Source organism: Rhineura floridana, chromosome 4, assembly GCF_030035675.1.
Source record: "Rhineura floridana isolate rRhiFlo1 chromosome 4, rRhiFlo1.hap2, whole genome shotgun sequence".
Taxonomy (NCBI): domain Eukaryota; kingdom Metazoa; phylum Chordata; class Lepidosauria; order Squamata; family Rhineuridae; genus Rhineura; species Rhineura floridana.
In genome coordinates, this window is record NC_084483.1 from 200,352,743 (window position 1) to 200,375,050 (window position 22,308).

The following is a 22,308-nucleotide window of genomic DNA, read 5'->3' on the forward strand; positions in this document are numbered from 1 at the left end:
ACATGTGCATTTTCCTGTCGCTTTCCTTATCGCATGAAGTCTGATTTTTGGAGGGGCAGCTTTCTTGAGGAAGAGCTCCAAATCAACCTGAAATGCCCAACCTGAATTTGCTGGTGTGTGATAGAATCCCACCCGAAAACAGCGACCATCTGGAAGTGCCCTTAAGCAGACGCTACGTGAGAGATTCTATACCTTGCTGAACAGCCAGGGAAAGGCAGAGTTTTAGAGCTGCGTATTCAGTATTTTCCATGAACATAGTGGGCCTCATTGTAAAAAGAGAGAAGGTTTATAACAAATTTATTAGCATCCCCTCTCTGACTTTCTGCTTTTGCAGGAGAACAGAGTTGGCATTCTTGTGCAATCACTATTTGACGCAAACATGTTTCAGGTTTTTGTTATTAGTTCTTATTTTTTTCCAAACAAACAGAAAGTAAAGCATGTCGTGGCCTGCCCACCCGCTCTCCCCTTTGTCCCCCCCGAAGTACACATTTAAGCAACAGAAATGCAGTACGTCACAATCAGCACCACCCAGTTGCGCACAAATGATAAAATTAGACAATTGGGAAACCCACGTGGAGTTCAGCAAGAGTAAATACCAACGTGACTGTTAGAATGTGTAACAGTGAGTATGAATTCAGTGCTTCTTCCTGAAATATGTGGTGTCTACGGCTGAAAAATGTTCAGAGTGAATATGGGGACTTGTCTGTTATTTGGGTTGGAGTAGATCTCTGGAAGGCACCATCTTACTTACTCCTGGTTTAAAGGCATGCTAGCCCATAATCCAGCAGAAGCGAACGTTGTGCCTTCCTGATGTTTTGGACTACAGCTCCCATCAGCCTCGGCCAGCATGGTCATAGAATCATAGAATAGTCGATGGTCATGAATGATGGGATTGTAGTCCAGCAATATATGGAGGGCACCATGTCGGTTCGCTTAATCCTGGGTCTTTCCAGTTAAAGGATCTAAGGTAATAGGGCCCGCCCAAGACTCTGGAGAGACTCTCCCACTCAGTACAGGCAATATCAGTAGCCAATGGGCTGGCTCAGTACAAGGCAGCTTCCTATCATCAAAGAACAACCTGGGAAACCAATCAGCTGAGCCCCAACCCACCCCGGCCCAGTGATCCATTTGCATGGGCGCGAATTCTTAGGGAAGGCTAGAACTCAGTAGCTCAGCGGCAGAGCATCTGCTTTGCACACAGAAGGTCCCAGGTTCAGTCCCTGGCATTCCCAGGAGGACCCGGAATATCTCTGGCCTGAATCCCTGGAGAACTGCTGCCCAGTCTTTGTGGACAGTACTGAGCTAGCGGGAACAAAGGTCTGAGTCGGTATAAGGCAGCTCCCTATGTGATCCCAGACTCAGGAGGCTACAAGCACCACCCAGCAGGTCATCTTGAGTGCCCCTGTCAAGCTGAGGGGTGATTGCTGGGAAGGACAGAGTGAGCATGTGAAAGAGAGGGCTTGCAAAACCCACCCCCCTGCACTCCAGTATTTGTTGCAATCCATTCTGAGTCTGGCTGGCTCATTAGATTTTCAGCTGTGCCCCTTTTCTGCAGGTCTCAGCAGGTAAACTTAAATAGCCTGAAAGCCACTGCTGGGGTGGGGCGTGGAGGGCAATGACCAACTCATTGCTGAAGACCCCCCTCTGACCCCAAAGGCCTTCAGCAGTTGGTTGATGTCTCCGCCCAGCATTTTTGCAGCTCGGAGGTTCCGAAGTAGGGGGAACTTGTTCAGCCTAGGGGCCACATTCCCTCATCAGAAACCTTCTGGGAGCCGCATGCTAGCAGCAGGCATGGCCAGAGAGAAAAGTGGGCAGATCAATGGATGTGACAGAGGCCTGAGGGGCCATATTTGGCCCCCATGACTGAGGTCCCCCTCCCCTGATATAAGCTCTTGAAGGGCAAAACAGACGTGACATCATGCAAGCAGTCATTACATCTTTGCTGGTTTTCTAAAGCAAATAGCAATCAGGGAACATTGGCATTGGAAGGAGGGAGGGGTGATTTAGCCCTTTGCTCTGCAATAATTCCAACCTCCCCCACCCTGTGGATTCTATTTGCCTCTGGAGGGGATGCTGCCAATGGCAAATTCCTCCCCATCACCACCCCCTGATGCAAATAGATTGGGATTGTGGCATAAGTGACATTACTTCTATTTTGAAGTCAATGGAGGCATCATATATCCATTGATTTCAAGAGGCAGATTATGAAGTGTGGGGTGGAGAGGACACCAGCAGAATAGGCTAACATCCTTTCGGCGTGCTCACACAGCCTCTTGAGAGCAGTGCTCACCCTCCTAGGCAGCATGTGCTGTGCATCATGCGCTCCGTCGTAGGGTACAGCAGAAGGCTCCAGATTCAATCCCCGGCATCTCCAGGAACACCTAAGAAAGACTCTTGCTAGAATCTCTAAAGAGGCACTGCCAGTCAGTCTAGACGAGAGGTGGGGAGCCTGTCTCAGCCCAAGGGCCGCATCTGCAACCTTCCGGGAGCCACATGCAGGTAGGCAGCGAGCCAATAGCCGGTTGAGCAAAGAAGGTAAATTTTACCTTTGTACAGTAGGCGAGTCTCTACACGCACTCCTCTCTATCTAGGAAAGCAAGAGGCCTGATCAGAGTTCAAGGACACACATTTCATCCAGGCAACAACACTCAAGGGGTGTGTGAAGGAGTGGTGAGGGGTATGGCCTGGGGAGAGCAGTACCATAGTGGCAAACTCAGAAGTGCAGGGTCCCTTCATGTCCCTTTGTTTCGCTGTGGGGTTGAAAATGAGATCCTTTTTAATGCCTTCTTCCACAACAACAGACAGTGCCAGCTACTGAGAAGTCTTTTCAATGGCTGACACACCTCCTTTCAATCTGATTGGCTCCAATCAGCAGGCAAGGAAGCACATTAGAAGACTCTTCTCAGTGGCTAACACAATCTCCTTTCATGCTGATTGGCTTATTGGATGCTGGAGACATAGGGACTCTGCTGGGACCTGGCTTCCAAAAAAGTAAGGAGCCGGCTAAGACACACACTCTCGAAACCCCGGACAGCTACAATTCTGGGGGAGTTACGGCTGAGGAGTGGACATGGCCTGCAAAGAGTGCTGAGGGCCGGATAGGCCTGGGCCTGGAGGGCCACATTTAGCCTTCCAGTCCCAAGGTTCTCTAGACAAAACTGAGTTTTGTGGACCAATAGTCTGGCAGCTTCTTATGTTCTTAATCCTTGAGACTGTAAAGCCTGAAGGAACGGCCTGTTTATGTCCAACACCCTAGAACAACAAAAGCACCTTCGAGAGATCTTTGAAAGGTTGGACTAAAACCCAGAGCAGATTCATTGCCCTGCTGACATTGGAGCCACCAGACTCAATTGTTCCTGTGTTGTCCGTCATATCAGTCCTGTAGAAACCGCCATGCCATCTACAGTAAAGAAGGCCTGCCTCTTTAGAGCAAAAGAAACTGACTCAATGGTTTAGGGAAGGTGAGTGAGAGGGTTGTGGCACAGCAATTGCAAGTACTCTTGGTTGAAATAGATTATCTTGACCCATTCCAGTCTGAGTTCAGGCCTGGTTATGGGACTGAATCGGCCTTGGTCACCCTGATGGATGACCTTTATCAGGAGGACATAGTGAGTGCGACCCTGTGATCGTTACTTGATCTCTCGGTGGCTTTTAATACCAGGGACCATGGTATCTTTCTGGGCTGACTTGGTGAGATGGGTATCGGAGGCACTGTTTTACACAGAGCTTGAAAGTAACTTGTAATGAATTACTTGTAATGAATTACTTTTTTGAAGAATGAGTGGGTAATTCCTTTACATTTTGATTGTAATAGAACTAGGAGTAATTTTATTACTTTTGTGGAATAATTGTAATGTTTCCAGCATTACTTTTGAGCATGACTTGGGGTGGAGGAAGCAGGGGAAATCTTCTGCTCCTCTGATTTATGGATGAAAATCATGTGCCTCAAACTGGGCTTCTGTGCAGTGTCGCTCTTTCCTCATGCTCTGTGGATGGGTAGGAGGCAACGAGGGAGGAGGCGGAGAGTGAGACGGGGTGGAGTGGAGAAAACAACTGGTTAAAAACGGATGGTGGTGGTGAAGAATGGAGTGGAAGGAAAAAGGAGGTGGAGGGCAAGAACATGGATAAAGGAGAAGGGGGCGGCGGCAGAATGCAGATAAAGAACTGTGGAGGTGAAAGATGACAGTGTGTGTGTGTGTGTGTGTGTGTGTGTGTGTGTGTGTGTGTGTGTGTGTGTGTGTGAGAGAGAGAGAGAGAGAGAGAGAGAGAGAGAGAGAATACTGTGTTTTCAATTGGCACCAAAGTGGCCTCCACCACTCTCTCTGGCTACTGTGTTACATTTGCCATATTTTAATGTTTTGCATCTCAGGGGAAAATGTTTGCTTGGGTAAGTGTCCCTTAGTTGGTTGCAGGGCAGGTCCAGGAGGTGGTTAAGTGAGAGAGATTATGCTGGCTGGCTGGCTGAGTGGGGGGGGGATTGCACTTGGTTTGACATGCAAAGATCTGAGCAGTGGCCTCTGCCTCCCTCCCTCAATAGTGGAGAGACCACCATTGCTATCTTATGGATAAAAAGAATTATTCTACTACCTCTGTATGTGTGTATTTTTAATGTTTTAGGCTACTTAGATGTGCAGCAGCCATGGCCAGCACCTTGTAGGTGTTTTTTTAAAAAAGCAACTGAAATGTAATTGTAGTGATTACTTTTGAGAAAAAGTAAAGCAGTTATTTTCAGAGCAATTGTAATTGTAACAGTAATTACTACTTTTGGGGGCCATGTAATCGTAACTGTAATTTATTACTTTTTAAAGGTAATCTTCCAAGCTCTGGTTTTACAGATCCTATCTCCAGGGTCATCATCAGATTGGGCGATTGTCTTTTGGCCCCCTGGCAGTTGTGCTGTGGTGTGCCGCGGGGTACCATTTTGTCCCCCATGCTCTTTAACATCTATATGAAGGCGTTGGGAGCGGTCATCAGGAGATTTAGAGTGAGGTGTCAGCAGTACGCTGATGATACCCAGCTCTATTTCTCTGTAACATCTGAATCGGCAGAGGCCATGCAAGCCCTTGGCTGCTGCCTGGACTCAGTGGTGGGCTGGATGAGGGCTAATAAACTGAGTCTGAATCCTAGCAAAACGGTGGCACTGTGGGTTGGTGGTTCCCGAGTTCAGATAATTGGTCAGTTGCCTGCTTTGGATGGGGTCATACTCCCTCTGAAAGAGCAGGTCCATAGCCTGGGAGTGCTCCTAGATCCATCTTTGTCACTAGAGGCCCAGATGACCTCAGTGGCTAGGAGTGCCTTTTACCAGCTTTGGCTGGTAAAACAGCTACAGCCATTTCTGGACTAGGATAGCCTGACCAATGTTGTCCATGCAATTTTAACCTCCAGGCTGGATTACTGTAATTCGATCTATGTGGAGCTGCCCTTGAGGTTGGTCCGGAAGCTGCAGCTGGTGCATAATGCGGTGGTGCTGCTGCTCACTGGGGCAGGATGTTGCCAACATGTCACCCTGCTGCTGAAAATATTGCACAAGCTGCCCATTAGCTACCAGACCAAGTTCAAGGCTCTGGTTTTGGTGTACAAAGCCCTATACAGATTGAGACCAGGATACCTGAAAGATAGTCTTATGTACCCAATCGATCACTGGGCTCTGCAGGTGAGAGCCTTCTGCAGATACCATCTTATCAGGAGCTTCGTTCCACACAACGTAGGAAACGGACCTTTAGTGTGGTGGCACCTACCCTGTGGAATTCCCTCCCCTTAAATATTAGACAGGCGCCATCTCTGTTATCTTTTCGGCACCTACTGAAGACCTCCCTCTTTCAACAAGACTTTTAAGTAGAGACCTTATCCCAGTCTGTGTCTGCGTTGGAATTTCTTTTTAAGATTTTTAAAAGCTTTTTTAAAAAAAGATGTTTTAATATATTTTAAAGACTGTTTTCAAGATGTTTTAGAGTGCTTTTAGCATTTTTGTTTCTTGCCCTGGGCTCCTACTGGGAGGAAGGGCGGGATGTAAACTTAATAAATCAATAATAAAATAGTGTGGCCTCCCAGCCCTCCTGATCCGGGCCACTGTAATCTCCGCTTCCCTGCTTCCTCTTAAACTCTGCCTGTTTCTGTCAAAAAATGCCCGCAGTTAGATCATACAGCCAGTAGGAGAAGCTGAGCCACATGGCCTAACTGAGAGGTGAAAACTCTCTGTAGTCCAGCCTTTCCCAACCAGTGTGCCTCCAGATGTTGTTGGACTACAACTCCCATCTTCCTGACTATTGGCAATGCTAGTTGAGGCTGATGGGAGTTGTGGTCCAACAACATCTGGAAGCACACTGGTTGAGAAAGGCTGCTGTAGTCACTAGTCAGGGGGCAGCAGGGGCCCCAATCCTGCCATTACAACCAGATGAATGTGACACTGAAAAAGTAAGATGCTACTTACACAAGGGCAAACTGCAGACATTTTCCTGTCTGCAGCAAATGGCAGCTCTCCCCCATGTCAAGCTACATATTACCCAAGGCTTGCAAAGTGATTTTGGCACCCAAAACAAAAAAGAACCCCAACGCACTGCAATGTCCTGGCAGTAAACATGAAACAATCATAAATCAAAGATCTAAAAAATTGCTGCCATCTCATGACATCCCAAATCAACTGCCTGAGGTGGTTGCTTAATGGTAGGGCTGACCCTAAAGGCTGTTCTGGACATAGGATGCTGCCTTATTCTGAATCAGACCATTATTCCATCCAGCTCAATATTGTCTGCACTGACTGGCAGCAATTCTGCAGGGTTTCAGGAAGGGAGTCTTTGCTGGACTTCTGTAACACACTCTGCATGGGGCTGCCTGTGATGAACATTTGAAGACAGTTCGGAAACTTCAGCTGGTCCAAAGAGCTGCGGACAGATTGTTAACTGGGGCTGGTCACACGACTCCCTTGTTCCAACAGCACCACTGGCTACCGATCTGTTTCCAAGCACAACTCAAAGTTATGGTTATCTCTTATGAAGTCGTATGTGGCTTGGGCCTGGGCTGTGTGAAGGACCGTATCTTCCCGTAGGAGCCTGTCCACACACAGAGGTTGTTGGGGGAGGCCCGTCTCTCAGTCCCGCCACCCTCACAGGCACGTCTGGTGGGTACACAGGAGAGGGCCTTCTCAGTGGCTGCCCCAAGGCTCCGGAGCTCTCTTCCTGGGGGAGGGTAGACTGGCTCCCTCCCTGCTGTCCTTCTGTCGGCTTCTGTTCTGACATGCTTATGGGAACTGGCTGCAACTGGCTATTGATAGGGTGCTGTCTTACTGATTTTTATTTTGTGTTTTTTAATGGCTATGTTTTAAATGGTTTTAATCAGATAGTTTAAATAACCTTTCACTTATAACTTTGTTTTACTTATATGTTTTTTAACTTTAATTTTTGTAAGCCGCCTCGACTCCCAGTTCTGGGGGGGGGGGGGAAGGTGGGATATAAATGAAGGAATTAAATAATTAAGATAAATAAATAAATAAATAGCCCTGCCTGGAGATCCCGGTGGGGGTTAAACCTGGGACTTTCCACCTGTGAAGCAGATCCTCTTCCCCTGAGCTACAGCCCTTTCCCAGTATTCTTATGGAATATTTTGCAGTACTTGATCATGGTCAAACATTTATTTATTGCATTTACACGCTGCCTTTCTGCCAAGGCACTGAAGACGGTTGTCAATTTTTAAAAAATGCTAAAACAAAAAAATGATATACTGCAAAATGTAAAAGTGAGTCGGGGCTGGGGAACAGATCAACTGGAGCAGGCTCTGATGTTGGCTTTACCTGCCTCCCTCAGTCTCTCCAATCGATGGCTGAGTCACAATATTTGACAGGCCAAATAGCCAATAGTCCTAGGATATGTCTCAGCCAATGAGAAAAAAAACCCAAACCAAACCTGTATCTTCAAGGTGCCAAGGCTGACACTCACAGTGCTTCCCACCATGCAGTGTCTACCATGCACTGACTTGTAGCACCAAAGCTGCACGAGGAAGGTTCATGGGTGCTGCTGCACTTGACTCCCTTCATGAATGGCAGTGGCAGCTACAAATCAGTGGCTGCCATGAGATCGCAGTCTGATTTTGCCTCCCTTCCTGCAGCCGGTCCAGGGTGAGGGGTAGGAAGGGACTAAACTGAGTGTGTGGGCAGCTTCCTGACATTAACACTGGCCTCTGAAGACTTTTGCACTTCAGGAAGACATCCCATCTTCCTCTTGGCTCCTGTCAAGTAAAAAGTTGAAGGAATCACCATAATCTGAGCCAGACCATTGGTGCACTCTAGACAGCTGCGGCTGGTTGCTCCATGCCAACGGGGCAGTAGAATCCGCTCTGGGTCTTAGTCAGAACTTTCAAGGAGCTGAAGCACCTTGGACAGCTCCTCGAAAGTTCAGACTAAAACCCAGACTAAAACTCCACTGACATGGAGCCACCAGCTGTCGCTGGATCTAGATAATTTCAGGCTCCAGATCCCATCATCCCTGGTCATTGGCCATGCTTGCTGGCACTGGTGGGAGTTGGATATCAAAAATGTCTCAAGGGCACCATCTAGGCTACCTCTGACCTAGCCCATTAATCTCTGCTTTGTCTAGTGGTGGCTCTCCAAGATCTTGAACAAAGGCTTCACATGGCAAAAAGCTGGCCTTTTGCCATGTGCCTTTTTTTGAGGGGGGATGGGGAAAGTTTTGTCACACTTTTGATGCACCACAAATGCCCAGCACAGGAATGTATGAGTAGATGTATTTTGTGGTCTACTGTAGACTTCTTTGCTAGGTCACTCTGTCCACATGTTTCTCAGGTTGCATTCCCAGCGCCATTTTGGAAAGAAAATGGCATACAAGATTGTCAAGTAAAAGAGAGGGGGGAACATACTAATAATGGAAAGCCCTTGATGGAGGGATTTTTTTTAAATGATGCGGTTTTTATACTCTGATAAAAATATATATAAATAAAGAGTCCTTTGAGCAGGCAGTGGGGGGGCGTTCCGTTGGATCCTGCCTTTTGCGTGGCGACTCCTGAAGCTGCTCAGCCAGACAGCGCCCAAGAACCAACCGGAGAGCAAAGCCCCCCTTGGATGTCACACGCGTGGCGCATATCCCCTCTCTGCGTTTCATATTCCCTCAGAATTTAAGCATCCTTGAGTTTCCATCCGGAATTTGCCACACGTCCGGAGTCCCCTGGGCACTACGCCAACCTATAAAAAGAAAAGAAAAAGGGGAGGGAAGGATGGGGACGGGGGGGAGGAAGAAAAAAAAAGGTGTAATATGGACCGAAAGTCAAAAGCATTCATGTGTACAATTAAGAGGATGCAACACACTGGGTTTTATTTGTGCATCGTCCAAGATAAGAGACTCCTATATTATCTAGGCAGAGCAATGTATTGGCCCCAATCCAGCACATGCAACTATTCTCTCTCTCTCTTTCTCTCTCTCTCTCTCTCTCTCTCTCACACACACACACACACACACACCCTTACTGGTGGCTGTGGGTGGAAATTCACATTTGACAGGCTGGATGTGGATATTGTGATGAGAGTGTGCGTGTGTGTTTCTTGATGTACATCGGCGTCAGCTGTTGCACATAGAAGCATGCATCCACATGTGGATTTCCTTTGCTGGATTGAACTGAAGCCAACATATAGCATATTCATTATTATTTTTTAAATCATCATTAAGTCAATGCAAAGTCTTTGTTGAGACGCCAGGTCGTCATCCACGAGGAGCTCCCACGACATGGAATTTGGGCAAATGTCCTTGCACCCTTCCAAACATGACAGGCTTTGACTGGAACTGTGGATGCAGAAGATCCGATTTGGAGAATTGTGTCCGTATTTTCTGCCTTGTATGTCTGCTGAAAAAGCTCTTCCCTCTCTTTTTGGGACTTGTACCCAATGGCACCAATATGATGGCTTTGTTCACAGAGACCGCCAAACTCATTACACTGAGGTCAGCAGACAGTTGAGCAGCAGACAGTTGAGCAGCACTTAACTATAAGGATGGAGGCTCTGGGTTTCGTAGTGAAAGGTGATTATAATTTTTGGTTTAGAATTATTTAATTGGATGTTGCCTCAAATACTTTGTTGAGAAGCAAACTAATATAAACAGATGATGGGGAAGGGATGTTCTCCACAGGTCTAGCTGCAGATAACAATGGTGTATGGTAGACTCAAGGGAGACTAGGTGTTTGGTATAGTTACACCACACGCTGTTTATAAAACCCAGCAGGGACATATCCTAGATTGCAAAGTCCTTCTTCCTGTGATACATTTTCATGCTCAGAAGCAAGTCATCACAAGTGCTCTGGGGTTCCTGATCTGCAACACAGGAAGTGGCCCTGATCAAGCACATTGTAACCTTCAGGATATCTAGCGAACAGCAATGAATGACTTCTTTCTGAGTTCATGAGACTCCTCCAGGCCAATTCTCATATGATGTTTCTGTGGCTTTCTCACCGATGGCTCAAAACAGAGTGCTCCTGCATACCATTTTTTTTGTTATCCCTACACATAGAAAACTAGCATGTCAGGGAGAAGGTTAGGGCACAACCCTTTCCCTCCCTGACATTCCAGTTTTCTATGTGGATTGAACACTTTTGTATATGGAGTATCCAGTCATGGGTAAGTGCCACTCTGCAGCCCAAAGTGGTATAGCCCAAGCCTTTCACTGGGAACTAGCAAAATACATATTCATCTACTTGAAAGCTGCAGAAGGCTAATGACAGAGGAGTTTCATTTGAAATGGTGTGCCCTTCTGAGGTCCATTGGCCTTGAAATGTGCACAGTGACAACGGTTTGATTACCTGTCCCCCTTTGAAGCACATCACTCATTTTATTTAGATATCTTTCTTTTTCTCCCCAGATATATATATCCCTCAGAATCCATTTCAGAAAGCTCACAAACAGTAAATGGGCCTCAATGCTTCATGCTTTTAGAACGCCATTAATTTATCACACTGCTAGAAAAATGTCACATTTAGTATTACTATTTATTCTTATTTTGGCTGTAGTGTTCATCTTAAAAATTATGTTCTTACTGTACTATCCTACTCAGTTCTTGTCGATTAACCTTCCACCCCATCCCAGCCACCTTATTATGTTCCAGTTATTTAAACACTGCTATGGAACATGCCCTTAAAAGAGGATTTACTTCCAATCAGGCCATGCACAGGACGCACAATTTCAGTCTGCCACAGTCCAAGCATGGCCCGCTCTTAGAACAAAACGCCAGAATCTCTAAACGTTCCCTTCCCATCGTTCTCTGGTACTGCCTCCAGTCCCCCAACATGGGAACAGCCCTCTATACTGTCAAGGGTGATCTTGTTTCGTCTTCCTAGAGCCTTCCAACAATGATATGCCTTCCACAATGGCCGTCTTTTCCGCATGCCGCTTTCCTGCCATTGCACCTCTCATCTCAGGACGGGTGCACACAATGTCCGACACAGCAAGCATGGTCCAAGGTGCACCCTAGGCTGGTATTCAGAGTGTGGCTTTCGACACCAGTTGCTGGGAATCGCACGTGGGAAGAGTGCCGATATGCTTGTGTCCTGCTTGTGGGCTTCCCAGGAAGATCTGGCTGGCCACTATGAGGGCAGGATGCCAGAGTGGATAGGCCTTTGGTCCACTCCTGCAAGGCTCTTCCAAGGTTCTTAACTCTTGAAAATGGCCCAGTGTGCAGCCTTGGTTGGCAATTTTTAAAAACGGGCATATATACATAGATATAATTATGCCCCTCTTTGTCCCATTGGCTCAGAGAAGCTTACAGCAATTGCATCAGTTTATCATTGCCTCCCACTCAATCCCCAAAGACTGGCAATCAAAGCAGCTATGGATGGCTTTGAGGAAACAAAGCTGGACAAACAAATAACAAACCATTTCTTCTCACGTCTGAGCAGAGGTGCAAAGCTCTCTTGGACTGAGTGAAGCAAGGGTGGCCAACGTGTTGCCCTCCAGATGTTTCTGGATTCCAACTCCCATCAGCCCCAGCCAGTATTGCCATTGGTCAGGGATGATGGGAGTTATAGTCCAGTGACATCTGGATGGCACCACCTTGGCTACCCCTGGAGTAAAGCTGAAGGGGCAGCAGCACTGGGCTCCGCTCACATATCTCCTCCCATGTAACAAGCAGAGCCCTTCAACCCCATCATGGTCCCAGGCTATGGTTTGAAGGCACATGTGGCCAGCTCCCTGCTGAAGCTAAGCAGGGTCAGGTCTGGTCAGTGCCTGGATGGGAGACCGCCTGGGAACCAGATGTAAGCCGCCTTGGGTTTCTATCATAGAAAGAAAGAAGGGGTATAAATGTAATAAATAAATAAATAAATAATCCCCACTGCCAGTGTACATTGCTCCGCCAGTGTCCCCCTATGATGCACCATAGTTGCCTACCCTCCTGTATGAGCCAAGGCACAGGGACAATCCAAGGAAGCTGCCTTATACGGAGTCAGACCATTGATCCATTTAGCTCAGCACTGTTCAGGCTGACTGGCAGTGGATCTCCAGAATGCTCTCCCAGCCCTACCTGGAGAAGCCAGGGATTGAACCTGGAACCTTCTGCATGCAAAGCAGGTGTTCTGACCACTAAGCTACAAGCCTTCCCCAAACTCTTAAATGAACTGTAAGAGAAGGGGTTTGGGTGAGTTTAATGGTGTTTCTAGGACCTCCAGGGTCTGACTGCATGCCCGATGATATCAGCTGGTTCTCTCAAGATGAAAAACAAAAGATGACCAGCCTCTTGTTCTGAAGCCACGACACGATTTGCAGACATTTTAAAGCATATTTTGAACATTCACACTCTGATTTTCCACAGAGACGAAGACAGATGTAGATGTCTCGACATATTTATATCTCACATTTGATACGTGTGCAATGTAATGGAAACGTAAGGAACGGCTTTAATTGTTTCATAGCCAGATGAACACTAAAACATAAGAAAGAAATCTGAAGTCACTCCTATGGTACATGCAACGTCCATAAAACTGGTACAACAGAATGACATACAACTCTTTTATGAATGTTTCATGCCTACAGACAAAAAATAATGGCTCAACCAATCAGTATCAGAGTCTTCACTGCACAGGCACAATAGAGAACAAGATTGTCTGGTGCCGCCATCTTGGTTTCAACCATGAGACTATAAACTATTTCCCATCCTCAGATTACTATCCGCTTTATGAGAAGGAGCATCAGAGGCAAGTGCCCTCCCTTACTCATGCGGAAAGTCTAAGGCAGGTGTTCCATGCAGAGCCTCGTATCATGCAATTCTTCTTCATCAAATGGAAACATCATCCAAAATGGGCCCCCACACAAGAGATTTCTGCATTGAAGACTCTCTTCTGTCAGGGATCAGGGGTCGGATTCCTCTTCTTCTCGGCCAGCCATCCCAGTGAGACCAGAGCCTCCCCTGCTCCATCACAGTAGGATACTACTGGAGAAGGCACAGTAGGATACTACTGGAGAAGGATGGGCCTGTTTAATTAAAGCAGCACCTTCCATTGCGGCCGGGGCTAACACTGAGGATTGCTGCTGTCGCTGCTGCTATATCAGGCTCAAGGCTCATTCACACAGGAGATGCACTCTGTTTTAAAGACGAAGCTTTCTCCATCACGATGGGAGTTTAAAGATTACACTTCCTACCTTCCAATCACTGTTTTCCGTTCATAATGAAGGGAAAGAGTCAATCACGCAGCTTCCTAATGACCACGCCCTCTTAAGGTCAAAATATCACTTCCTCTGGTTACCTTGGCCACTGAGCATGCTCAGTTTGTTTCAGAGTAAGTTTCATTAAAAAAAAGAAAATTCTCAAGTTTGATTATTCGTATTTTCATAATCCAGCAGAAATGCAAATATTTGTTTGAACAATGTTATGCTTTTTTGCACAAGTTGGGGGGGGAGAAAAAAACACTGTTTGCAGCATGCTTGCAGAACAGGAGCCAGCAGGAAATGACATAACAAAGGGATGAGGAGGGAGTGGGCGTGGACTCACAAAAGCATTGGAGCTAAGCATCTGCAAGCCCCTAGAGATATGAAGTCAGACGTTTTTTTCCTTCCCTTTTCAGATTAAAATTGGATTGATTTGCTGCGGATTAAAAGCTAAAAGCAGTGAGACACCTTCCCTTTGCCTCCTACATCATGTGATCGCTGCGAATTAAACGGCATGCAAGTAGAACCCATCTCATGTTAAATCGCCATGTGAACCAGCCCATGCTTTCAGATTGCTTCATGCTGAAGCAAGATCAAGTAAGTCTGGGTTCCTTGAGCACAGCCTGCCAAGGGATGGGCAAATCTGTCAATTTCAGCTTCTTTCAGTTTCTCATTTTTCCAGCCTTAAGTTCAGTTCTCCACATCAGTTTGTAAGTTGTTTTTTTTTAAGTTCTCATGAACACACATCAGCATTTTAGTGTGAATTTCTCCTAATATATACAACTTTGCACGCAATTTTGCCTAATATACACATCTTTGTCTGCAATTTTACCGAATATAATACATTTGGATGTTGTTTCCCTTAATATATGCATTATTATGCACACTGTACCCTAGTTTGTGCATTTTTTGTATGTTACTTAGCTGGAGAACTGCACTGCAAAATTCGGAAAAGTGTGAATTTTGAAGGACGGCTGTTTTTGTTTGCGTGTTGATTTAGTGCTAAAGGCAATGTGCACTGAGGATGTCCCTATCCCTAAGCCTGAACCTTGCCTCCCACCCAGTTTGGGCCTCATCCTACCACAGAGCAGGATATCCTTACACATTACCTTAGGTGTGTGGTTGAGGGGAACAGATGGTGGCCATTTCACTACGTTAAAAAAAAAAGGTTGTAAGTATGATGTGGCCCTACGTTGCAAAAGACAACTTTCACATTCAAATATTATTTCATTTGCAGGTCTCAACTTATGAAATTTGGACATTGTCTCCAGTTCCTTCATCAGTGATACTGGAGAAAATCCAAAGCTATTACAACTGAAAGCCTTAAGTCCCAAAACAATGTGAGCAATTGTCAATATAACAAATACCTTTTACTCCAAATCTTTTTTTTTTAAATAGAACTGGAATTTGAACCCAGAGCTGACATGCTGAAACCCAGCCCTTTATCCAGTTGCACACACATGGGGACTATTGCTCTAGTATTTCCAAGGAACAATTTCATGTTATTCTTGCTTTCCTCCATAATTGTAACAGTTTAACACAGAAAGGTTAAAAGTGGGATCTATGGGTTGCATGCAATGGCAGTCCAATTCAGAGCAGCCTCACTGAAATGAATGAACATGACTAAGTGAGGTTCCTTAATTTCAACAGGTCTGCTTTAAGCAGAACTTATTTGAATACAATCCTGTACAACTTTCCATTTTAGGTTCACGGGGGGGGGGGGACTTCACCTGTTAGTAATTGATTGTTGATATCTAGCTGTCAGAAAGGTATTTTTGCTAAAGGATGTTTGCAGGCAGCCAGTCACCCAAGGCTCCTGTGGAGAGTTAAGAGTACCCTCCAGGAGACCAGGCCAGGAAGCATTTGTAAATCAGAATAGAATTGGTTCTTTTTTTCCCCATCCCTACCTCCTCCTCTCAAGCTCTCACTCTGCTACAAAATAGCTGCTATACATAGGAACGTGTAAGCAAAGGTCTAGAAACATCTGACGGCTTATTACAAGGCTAAAGCAACAGGCTGGTTAGCTTATCAGAGGATGTATGTGTGTGTTTTAATGGCCCAATCCAGTGGTTCTCCAACATCTGAAAAGCCTGAAGGGATATGGATGTTCTGAAAAGTACGTAGTATACTAGGTTTCCTGTGAACACAAACGTTTCATGTACATGCACTGTGCCCACCCTAGGAACCTGAAGGCATCTACATTAGCAGAAGGCCTGCCCTCAAAAAGGTAGAGAGGAGGGTCATGGGTAATTATTTTAGGACCTTCCCTGCTGCTTCCTGTCTTTCTCCCATCTGCCATTTCCTGGGGCTTCTGCACCAAATTCTGAAACTTCCGTCTGCAGCACTAAACGCATGTTGTATTGGGACTTTCCCATTAAATTAAAAAGCACGAGGAAGAGAGGAAGTTTCACCTGACAGACAACAAAAGGCAGTTTTGAACAATGGTCTCCTGTAGGCCTGGAAGGATCTGTCAATTTTGGTTCCGTCAGTTTCTCATTTTTCAGATCTAAAATTCAGTTGCCCACATTTCTGCATTTTTTTTAAAATCCTCATGAAAATTCTTCACCATTTTAGTGTGACTCTCCTAATAAGTAGAATTTTGTATGCAATTTTAACTTATGTACACATTTTTGCAAGCACTGTATTCTAACATAATGCAATTTTGTATGTTATTTTCACTAGTATGTTCACTTTTATGTAGTTTCCCCTAAAATATGCATTTTTGCAAACATTGTTTTGTTGGAGAACTGCATTGCAAAATTCAGATAAGTGCGAATTTCAAAGGGTGGCTGTGTTTTGGTTCTCATGTTATTTCACAAAGTGCAGATTTGATAGGTTTGGCCTTAAACATGAACTGAATTGAATTTCTCCCTTATCCCTAGTCCCCTGGGAGGACTATGGTAGTTGCATTGCCATGGGACTTTTCAGGATCACATGAGGACACAATCCAGCCGAGAAGAGCCCTGTAGACATGCCCTCAATAGTAGCCATGCAGACATCAACATATAGAGAAATGCTGCACAAGGATCTGTAGGGGGCTAACCTTAGACCAAAGTGCCTTCTGCACTCATGCTGATTTCAGAGACGGATAGAGCTGTAACTTCAGCGGCAACTCTACACTTACCTGGGGGTAAGCACCACTGAACTCTTCTGAGTAGACATCTTTTGATCATACCATGGGGCCACCGCTGTGTTAGGGTAGCCAGGGGTAAAAGAGGACAGGACTCCTGCATCCTCTATAGTTGTGCAGAAGGAGAGATTTCAGCGGGAACTGCTGGTCATGCCAAAATGTTCTTTCTTACACACTAGGGAGCTGCCTCAGGAAATTGGTCTATCTAGCTTAGCATGGCCTACATGGACTGGCAGGGGCTGTTCAGGGTCTCAGGCAGAGGACAGTCCCAGATTTACCCCAGAGATGCCAGGGATTGAACCTGGGACCCTCTGCACCCGAGGCAGATGGTCTACCACTGTGCTACAGCCCTTCCTGTTTGTCTTTTTCACTTGGCCACACTACTCTGTGACAGTAGCAGAAGGGAGATGGAGAAAGATGTAGTAATGTAGATATGTACAGGGGAGCCACATAGGGAAGAAAGAAGGTGGCAGGAAGACACAGTGGTCCGGAAGGAAGGGAGCAAAGGAAGTCCCTTGAGATCAATGCTAAGATTGTGCACAATGAGGAGGCGGGTGGAAACTGGTGGAAAGAGGTCCATTGGTCACTGTCTTTGGTCTTAGGCAGCGGCATGGCAGCAGGACAGAAGTCTTAGCGGGATGATGGGACAGAAGGTTTGGGGAAGAAAGGCAAATTCGTGAGCTTATCCTCATGAAGATGATAAGCTAAAGCCAGAGATAGGAACTCACGGATCAGCCTTATACTGAGCTAGACCATGGGCCCATCTAGCTCAGTACTGTCTGCACTGACTGGCAGCGGCAGAGTCTCTCCCAGCCCTACCTGGAGGTGCCATTGGGGATTGAACTTGGGGCCTTCTGCATGCAAGGCAGATGCTCTCCCAATGAGCTATGGCCCTGAAGAGAAATATCCAGAGAGTTGCCATTATGTGAGAAGAGCAGAAGCGTCAAGAGTGCTCACCTTTTGGATCCTGTCCAGTAAGGAGGAAAGACAAAGCAGACCCTATTTATTTAAGAAGACAGATTATGAGAGGCTGGAAACCAGGGAAGGACAGTGACACAGAAACTAACTGAAGAAATGAAGTTGAAGATGATGGAAGAATTAACTGAGCCTGATCAGGAGTGTAGTCATTCGGGGTCTCATGGGGTCTTAGACCCCTTACTTTTGGGGGAGCAGGGTCCATGTGTCTCCAGCGTTCTACAAGCTAATCAGCATGAAAGGGGAGTAGCTTCTGAGAAGCTAACTTCCTCGTCATTTGCTGGATTGGAGTCAATCAGTGAGAAAGGTGAGTCAGTCACTGAGAAGACTCTTTTCAGTAGCTAACATTCTTCCCTTTCATGCCGATTGGCTCCTAGGGAATTACGTTGTTGTGGGGGAAGACATTAACAAGAATCTCCTCCTCAGCCCAGCAGCAAAAGGAAAAAAGGGGGCAGGGCACGTGGCTGTGACTATCATGAAGGGACCCTGCACTTCTGAATTTGCCACTACATTACTGGGCCCGATTAATGGCGGGCCAGATAATTGCAAAGTGAGAATCATTCAGAAAAACATTATCATTAAAACACTGGTTTCAGTGGAGCAGAAATGGGGAAAACCAAACTGGGATGGCCTGGGAGGGGGAAAGTCAAGAAGAATTGATGGGCAACAAATATATCACTGAAAGCCATTCTAAGCAACTCATTTGCCCCGGGGACTGGTGATAAACACCCACCGTGTAGAGCACAGCGCATTGGGCAAATCTGAACCGTCATACTGGGAGTGTCTGTCAATTGTATTTACTGATGGGAACTTTCATTGTTATCAGCATGGTAGCCAACAATATGGCCTGGGAGGGCGAATGCCAGTGTGGAGAGTGCAACATCTATCTAGGACAGGTCTCACTTGAGAAGTTTAAAAGAGAATGGAAATGTCCCATTAGCACAGGCATGGGGAACTTCAAATGTGGCCCTCCAGGCCTCTGTTTGGCCCTCAGAACTCTCCCCAGATGACACACTCCATTGGCCCCGCTTCACACCCCAAGTGCTTTTGCCTGGCTGGAATGTGCCCTAACTCTGAACATGCCTCTTGCTTGTCTGGATGGAGGGCAGAGAAGGGTGCGCAAGCGTGTGTAGAAAGTAGCCGACTGTAATAAAAGTAATATTTAATCCACCCATTTTTGCCACTAGCCATCCTCACCACTGCCATGTGGCCCTTGGTAGGTAGCCCCCAAGGGAATGCTGCCCTTGGGCTGAAAAAAGCTTCCCTAGCCCTGCATTAGCAGGAGCGAGTAGGTCCATTATATATATATATATATATATATATATATATATATATATATGTAAGGGTAGTTTTGAACATGTTTTAGTCCAGGATGGAGGAATCTGTAGCTCTTCAAATGTTGTTGGACTCCAGCTGCCACCAACCTCAGCCAGCATGGCCAATGGTCAGTGGTGATGGTAGTGATGTTGGAGGAAGCTAAAAAAAGGGATGGACATACACTAAAAGAAGGGGGATCTCAAGACACCAGGTTTCTATTATTAATCTCAGATTAGATTAGATTAGATTAGATAGACAGATAGATCGATAGATAGATAATTGTAACTACACAAAAAGTTTTTACAAACCCTAGGGTGCCTCTGGACATTACAAGCAAGCATCACCTATGAATACTCTTCTGCAGTCAGTTGGCAATGCTGGAATGTTACATCTGAAAAGAGTATCGCACAGGAAAGTTCACAACAACAGCCCATGCAACCTTCCTTCATGCAAGCACGGCCAGACAACTACAGAAGGAACAGCACAGGGAACTGGAGGTACATGTTGAAACCATCCAAACTCACTTTCATTCATCTTCACATCTACTCTGAGATTTACATTTTAAACACGAGGAACTGATCATCACCAGCCGACAACAGTCCAATGAGTCCATGGCAAAGATGAGTTTTATTTACCTCTCCAGTAGGCTGTAGCTCAGCTCTTTAGCGAACAGACTACAAAACCACGGGATTGGTAGGAGACAAAAAAGAGACAGGAACGACAGCACAGCCTTGGCTATCAATGGCTACTAGCCGCAATGGTTATGTTTTCCCTCCACTGACAGAGGCAGGACCCTTTAAATACCAGTTGCTGGAGAGCAGAAGTGGATCCTGTTTGCAGGATCCCTAGAGGGATCTAGTTGGCCGCTGTGAGAACAGGATGCTGGACTAAGATGGGCCTTTGGCCTGATCAGGCAGGGTCTTCTGATGTTTGTCCGGTGGCTTCTGTCTTCTTCCATAAAGAATCAGCAAGGAATGTAGATATTGGCCCATGAGAGTCAACCAGAACTGGAGACTGCAAGGGAACTATGCAGAGGAAGATGGGGGATTTCAAGGAGACAGGAAATCATATGGAAGCCAGGGAGAGAAGAAGGAGGGAGAGCAGCACACAGCTAAGAAGACTGGAAGGCACTTGAATCCCAGGTCACCATTAGGAGATAGGATGCAGCAAGTGCCACCAGTTGAGTGGAAAGAAATAGCAGAGGGGCGTCTCAAGGGAAGGCCCACTTTGGTCTCAGTGTTTCACCTCCACAGGGGAAAGCCCAGCAGAGGGAGAACTTTACATGGGAATGAGGTGTTAATTTTGCAAGAACATCAACATAAAGGCAAGTTAAAAGGGTGCTTTCAGAAAGAAAGGGATGGCAGAATTTGTATTAGAGAATAGTAATGATGGCTGTGTTTTACCTCCACTGTCATAGGCAGCACACCTCTGTATACCAGTTGCTGGAAATCATAAATGAAGAGACTGCTGTTGCACTCAGGTCCTGCTTGTGGACTTCCCACTGGGGCATCTGAACAGGAGGCTGGACTAGGTGGGCCTTTGGGCTTGATCTGGAAATGTTCTTCTTACAACTTTAAACTGCTTCAACACCCATCCCTTCTCTTCAGCACCCTCACCAAACTACAATCTATTTATGACAGTTAAACTGGCATAAACTCATATAAGATTTAATGTAGATATGGCTGATGGGACATTTTGCTCCTTAAAAATGACTCCTGGTTCTCTTGGATTTATACATGGGAGAAAGTTTGATCAGAATGGACTAACCACTGTTCTCGTCCATGGATGATGCCGTTATGAATTTCCAGAGGGGTAGCCATGCTGCCCCTCTGGAAATTGTTGTTGTTGTTGAAACTGACGAAAAAGCAGTGGCAGCTGGTGGCTCCATGTCAGTGGGGCAGTGGAATCCACTCCAGGTTTTAGTCTGAACTTTCAAGGAGCTGTCCAGGGTTCTTGACCTTGGACAGGTCCTTGACAGTTCAGACTAAAACCCAGAGTGGATTCCATTATGGAGCTACTAGCTGCCACTGCAAAAAAGTCAATGTTAGAGCATTTGCTTTGCATGCAAAAGGTCCAAGCCTTGGCATCTCCAGCTAAAGGATGTTGGGTAGCAAGAAAGCCCTCTACCTGTCTAAGAGAGCCACTAGAGTTAGTGTCTAAGACTCTGTCTTAGAGAGAGCAGACAAGAATCATTAGATAGCTTCATGGTCCAACTCAATGACCGGGTTCACATGAAGAATGGAGTGCAAGATGAGGTCATTGACATATGTATACATCTGTCATACTCAATCACTGAGCCAAACCTTTACACAGTACTTGGCCCAGAGAACAAATGTTGAGGAAGCAGCACAGAGGCAGAAACCACTACTGTATCTTTCAGGATGAAATGATAAACACGGTATGATTCTAGTCATGTTGGTACTTACACTTAAGTGAAGATGACCATTTCTAGTTCCCATGCAATGGAAAAGCAAATGACCTTCTGAAGCATTGTACACAATCACGCCAATGCAATGGCTCCAGTATACGCATTGGAGCTATGGTGGCCAAAACTGTGATTAGGGAAATTTTCGGTTAAACTCTCATGCAACGACAAATTTGCTACGTGGACTTAATGAAAAGCCCCTAGAACTTCAGCCTTCCCATCTACAATATGGGGAACAAGAAAACTAACCAGCCCGGTTAAATGATTATTATGATATTGTATGCACAATGCTATGCCAACAAGAAATACTAATCTTATTTATTTATTATTATTGCTGTTGTACACAGGGGGCTCCAGACAAGCAGGGGCTCCTTCATTCTGCTCCATGGCAGTGGAAGTGTACATGAAGCTCTCCCAGCAATGCAGAGTTCTGGCACAGTGCTGGTTCCATTACGTGCATCAAACTCCCATGGGACTTCAGAACCAAACTCATGTGTCAGAGGGTTTCACACAGAGATAGCACTTGTGGATGGATAGCTCCAGCACAATCTGCTGTTTCTAGGTGCCCCTGTGCAACTGGCCTCTTCGTGACGTGTGTTGCTTATGTCTGATTTTAAAGGAAACTATTACTGTGCAGATGGAATAACTGCAAGCTACTCCATGCCTCAAAAACCTGGGGCAGTGTGAGATAGAGAACCAGTTACTGACCTAATTTTGGAAGTTATGCCAGCACAAGGCCACAGTGTTCATACAGCCAGGTGGTGCAGTGGAGTTTAATCCTTAGCCAATGGACTATAATGTGTTGCAGCTCATTAAGGATCCCTTGCACAT

At 46.0% G+C, this 22,308-nt stretch overlaps 1 protein-coding gene across 1 annotated transcript in view; it reads right to left on the reverse strand.

Annotated features, from left to right (window-relative positions):
* Window positions 1-6,359: 6,359 nt before the first annotated feature.
* Window positions 6,360-22,308, reverse strand: part of BCL11A (BCL11 transcription factor A) — an 88,327-nt gene continuing 72,378 nt past the window's right edge. The window contains exon 5 of the mRNA XM_061626132.1: window positions 6,360-9,190. Within this exon, the coding sequence (XP_061482116.1) occupies window positions 9,117-9,190 (74 nt within the window). The 3' untranslated portion in view covers window positions 6,360-9,116. The remainder of the gene's footprint in view (window positions 9,191-22,308) is intronic.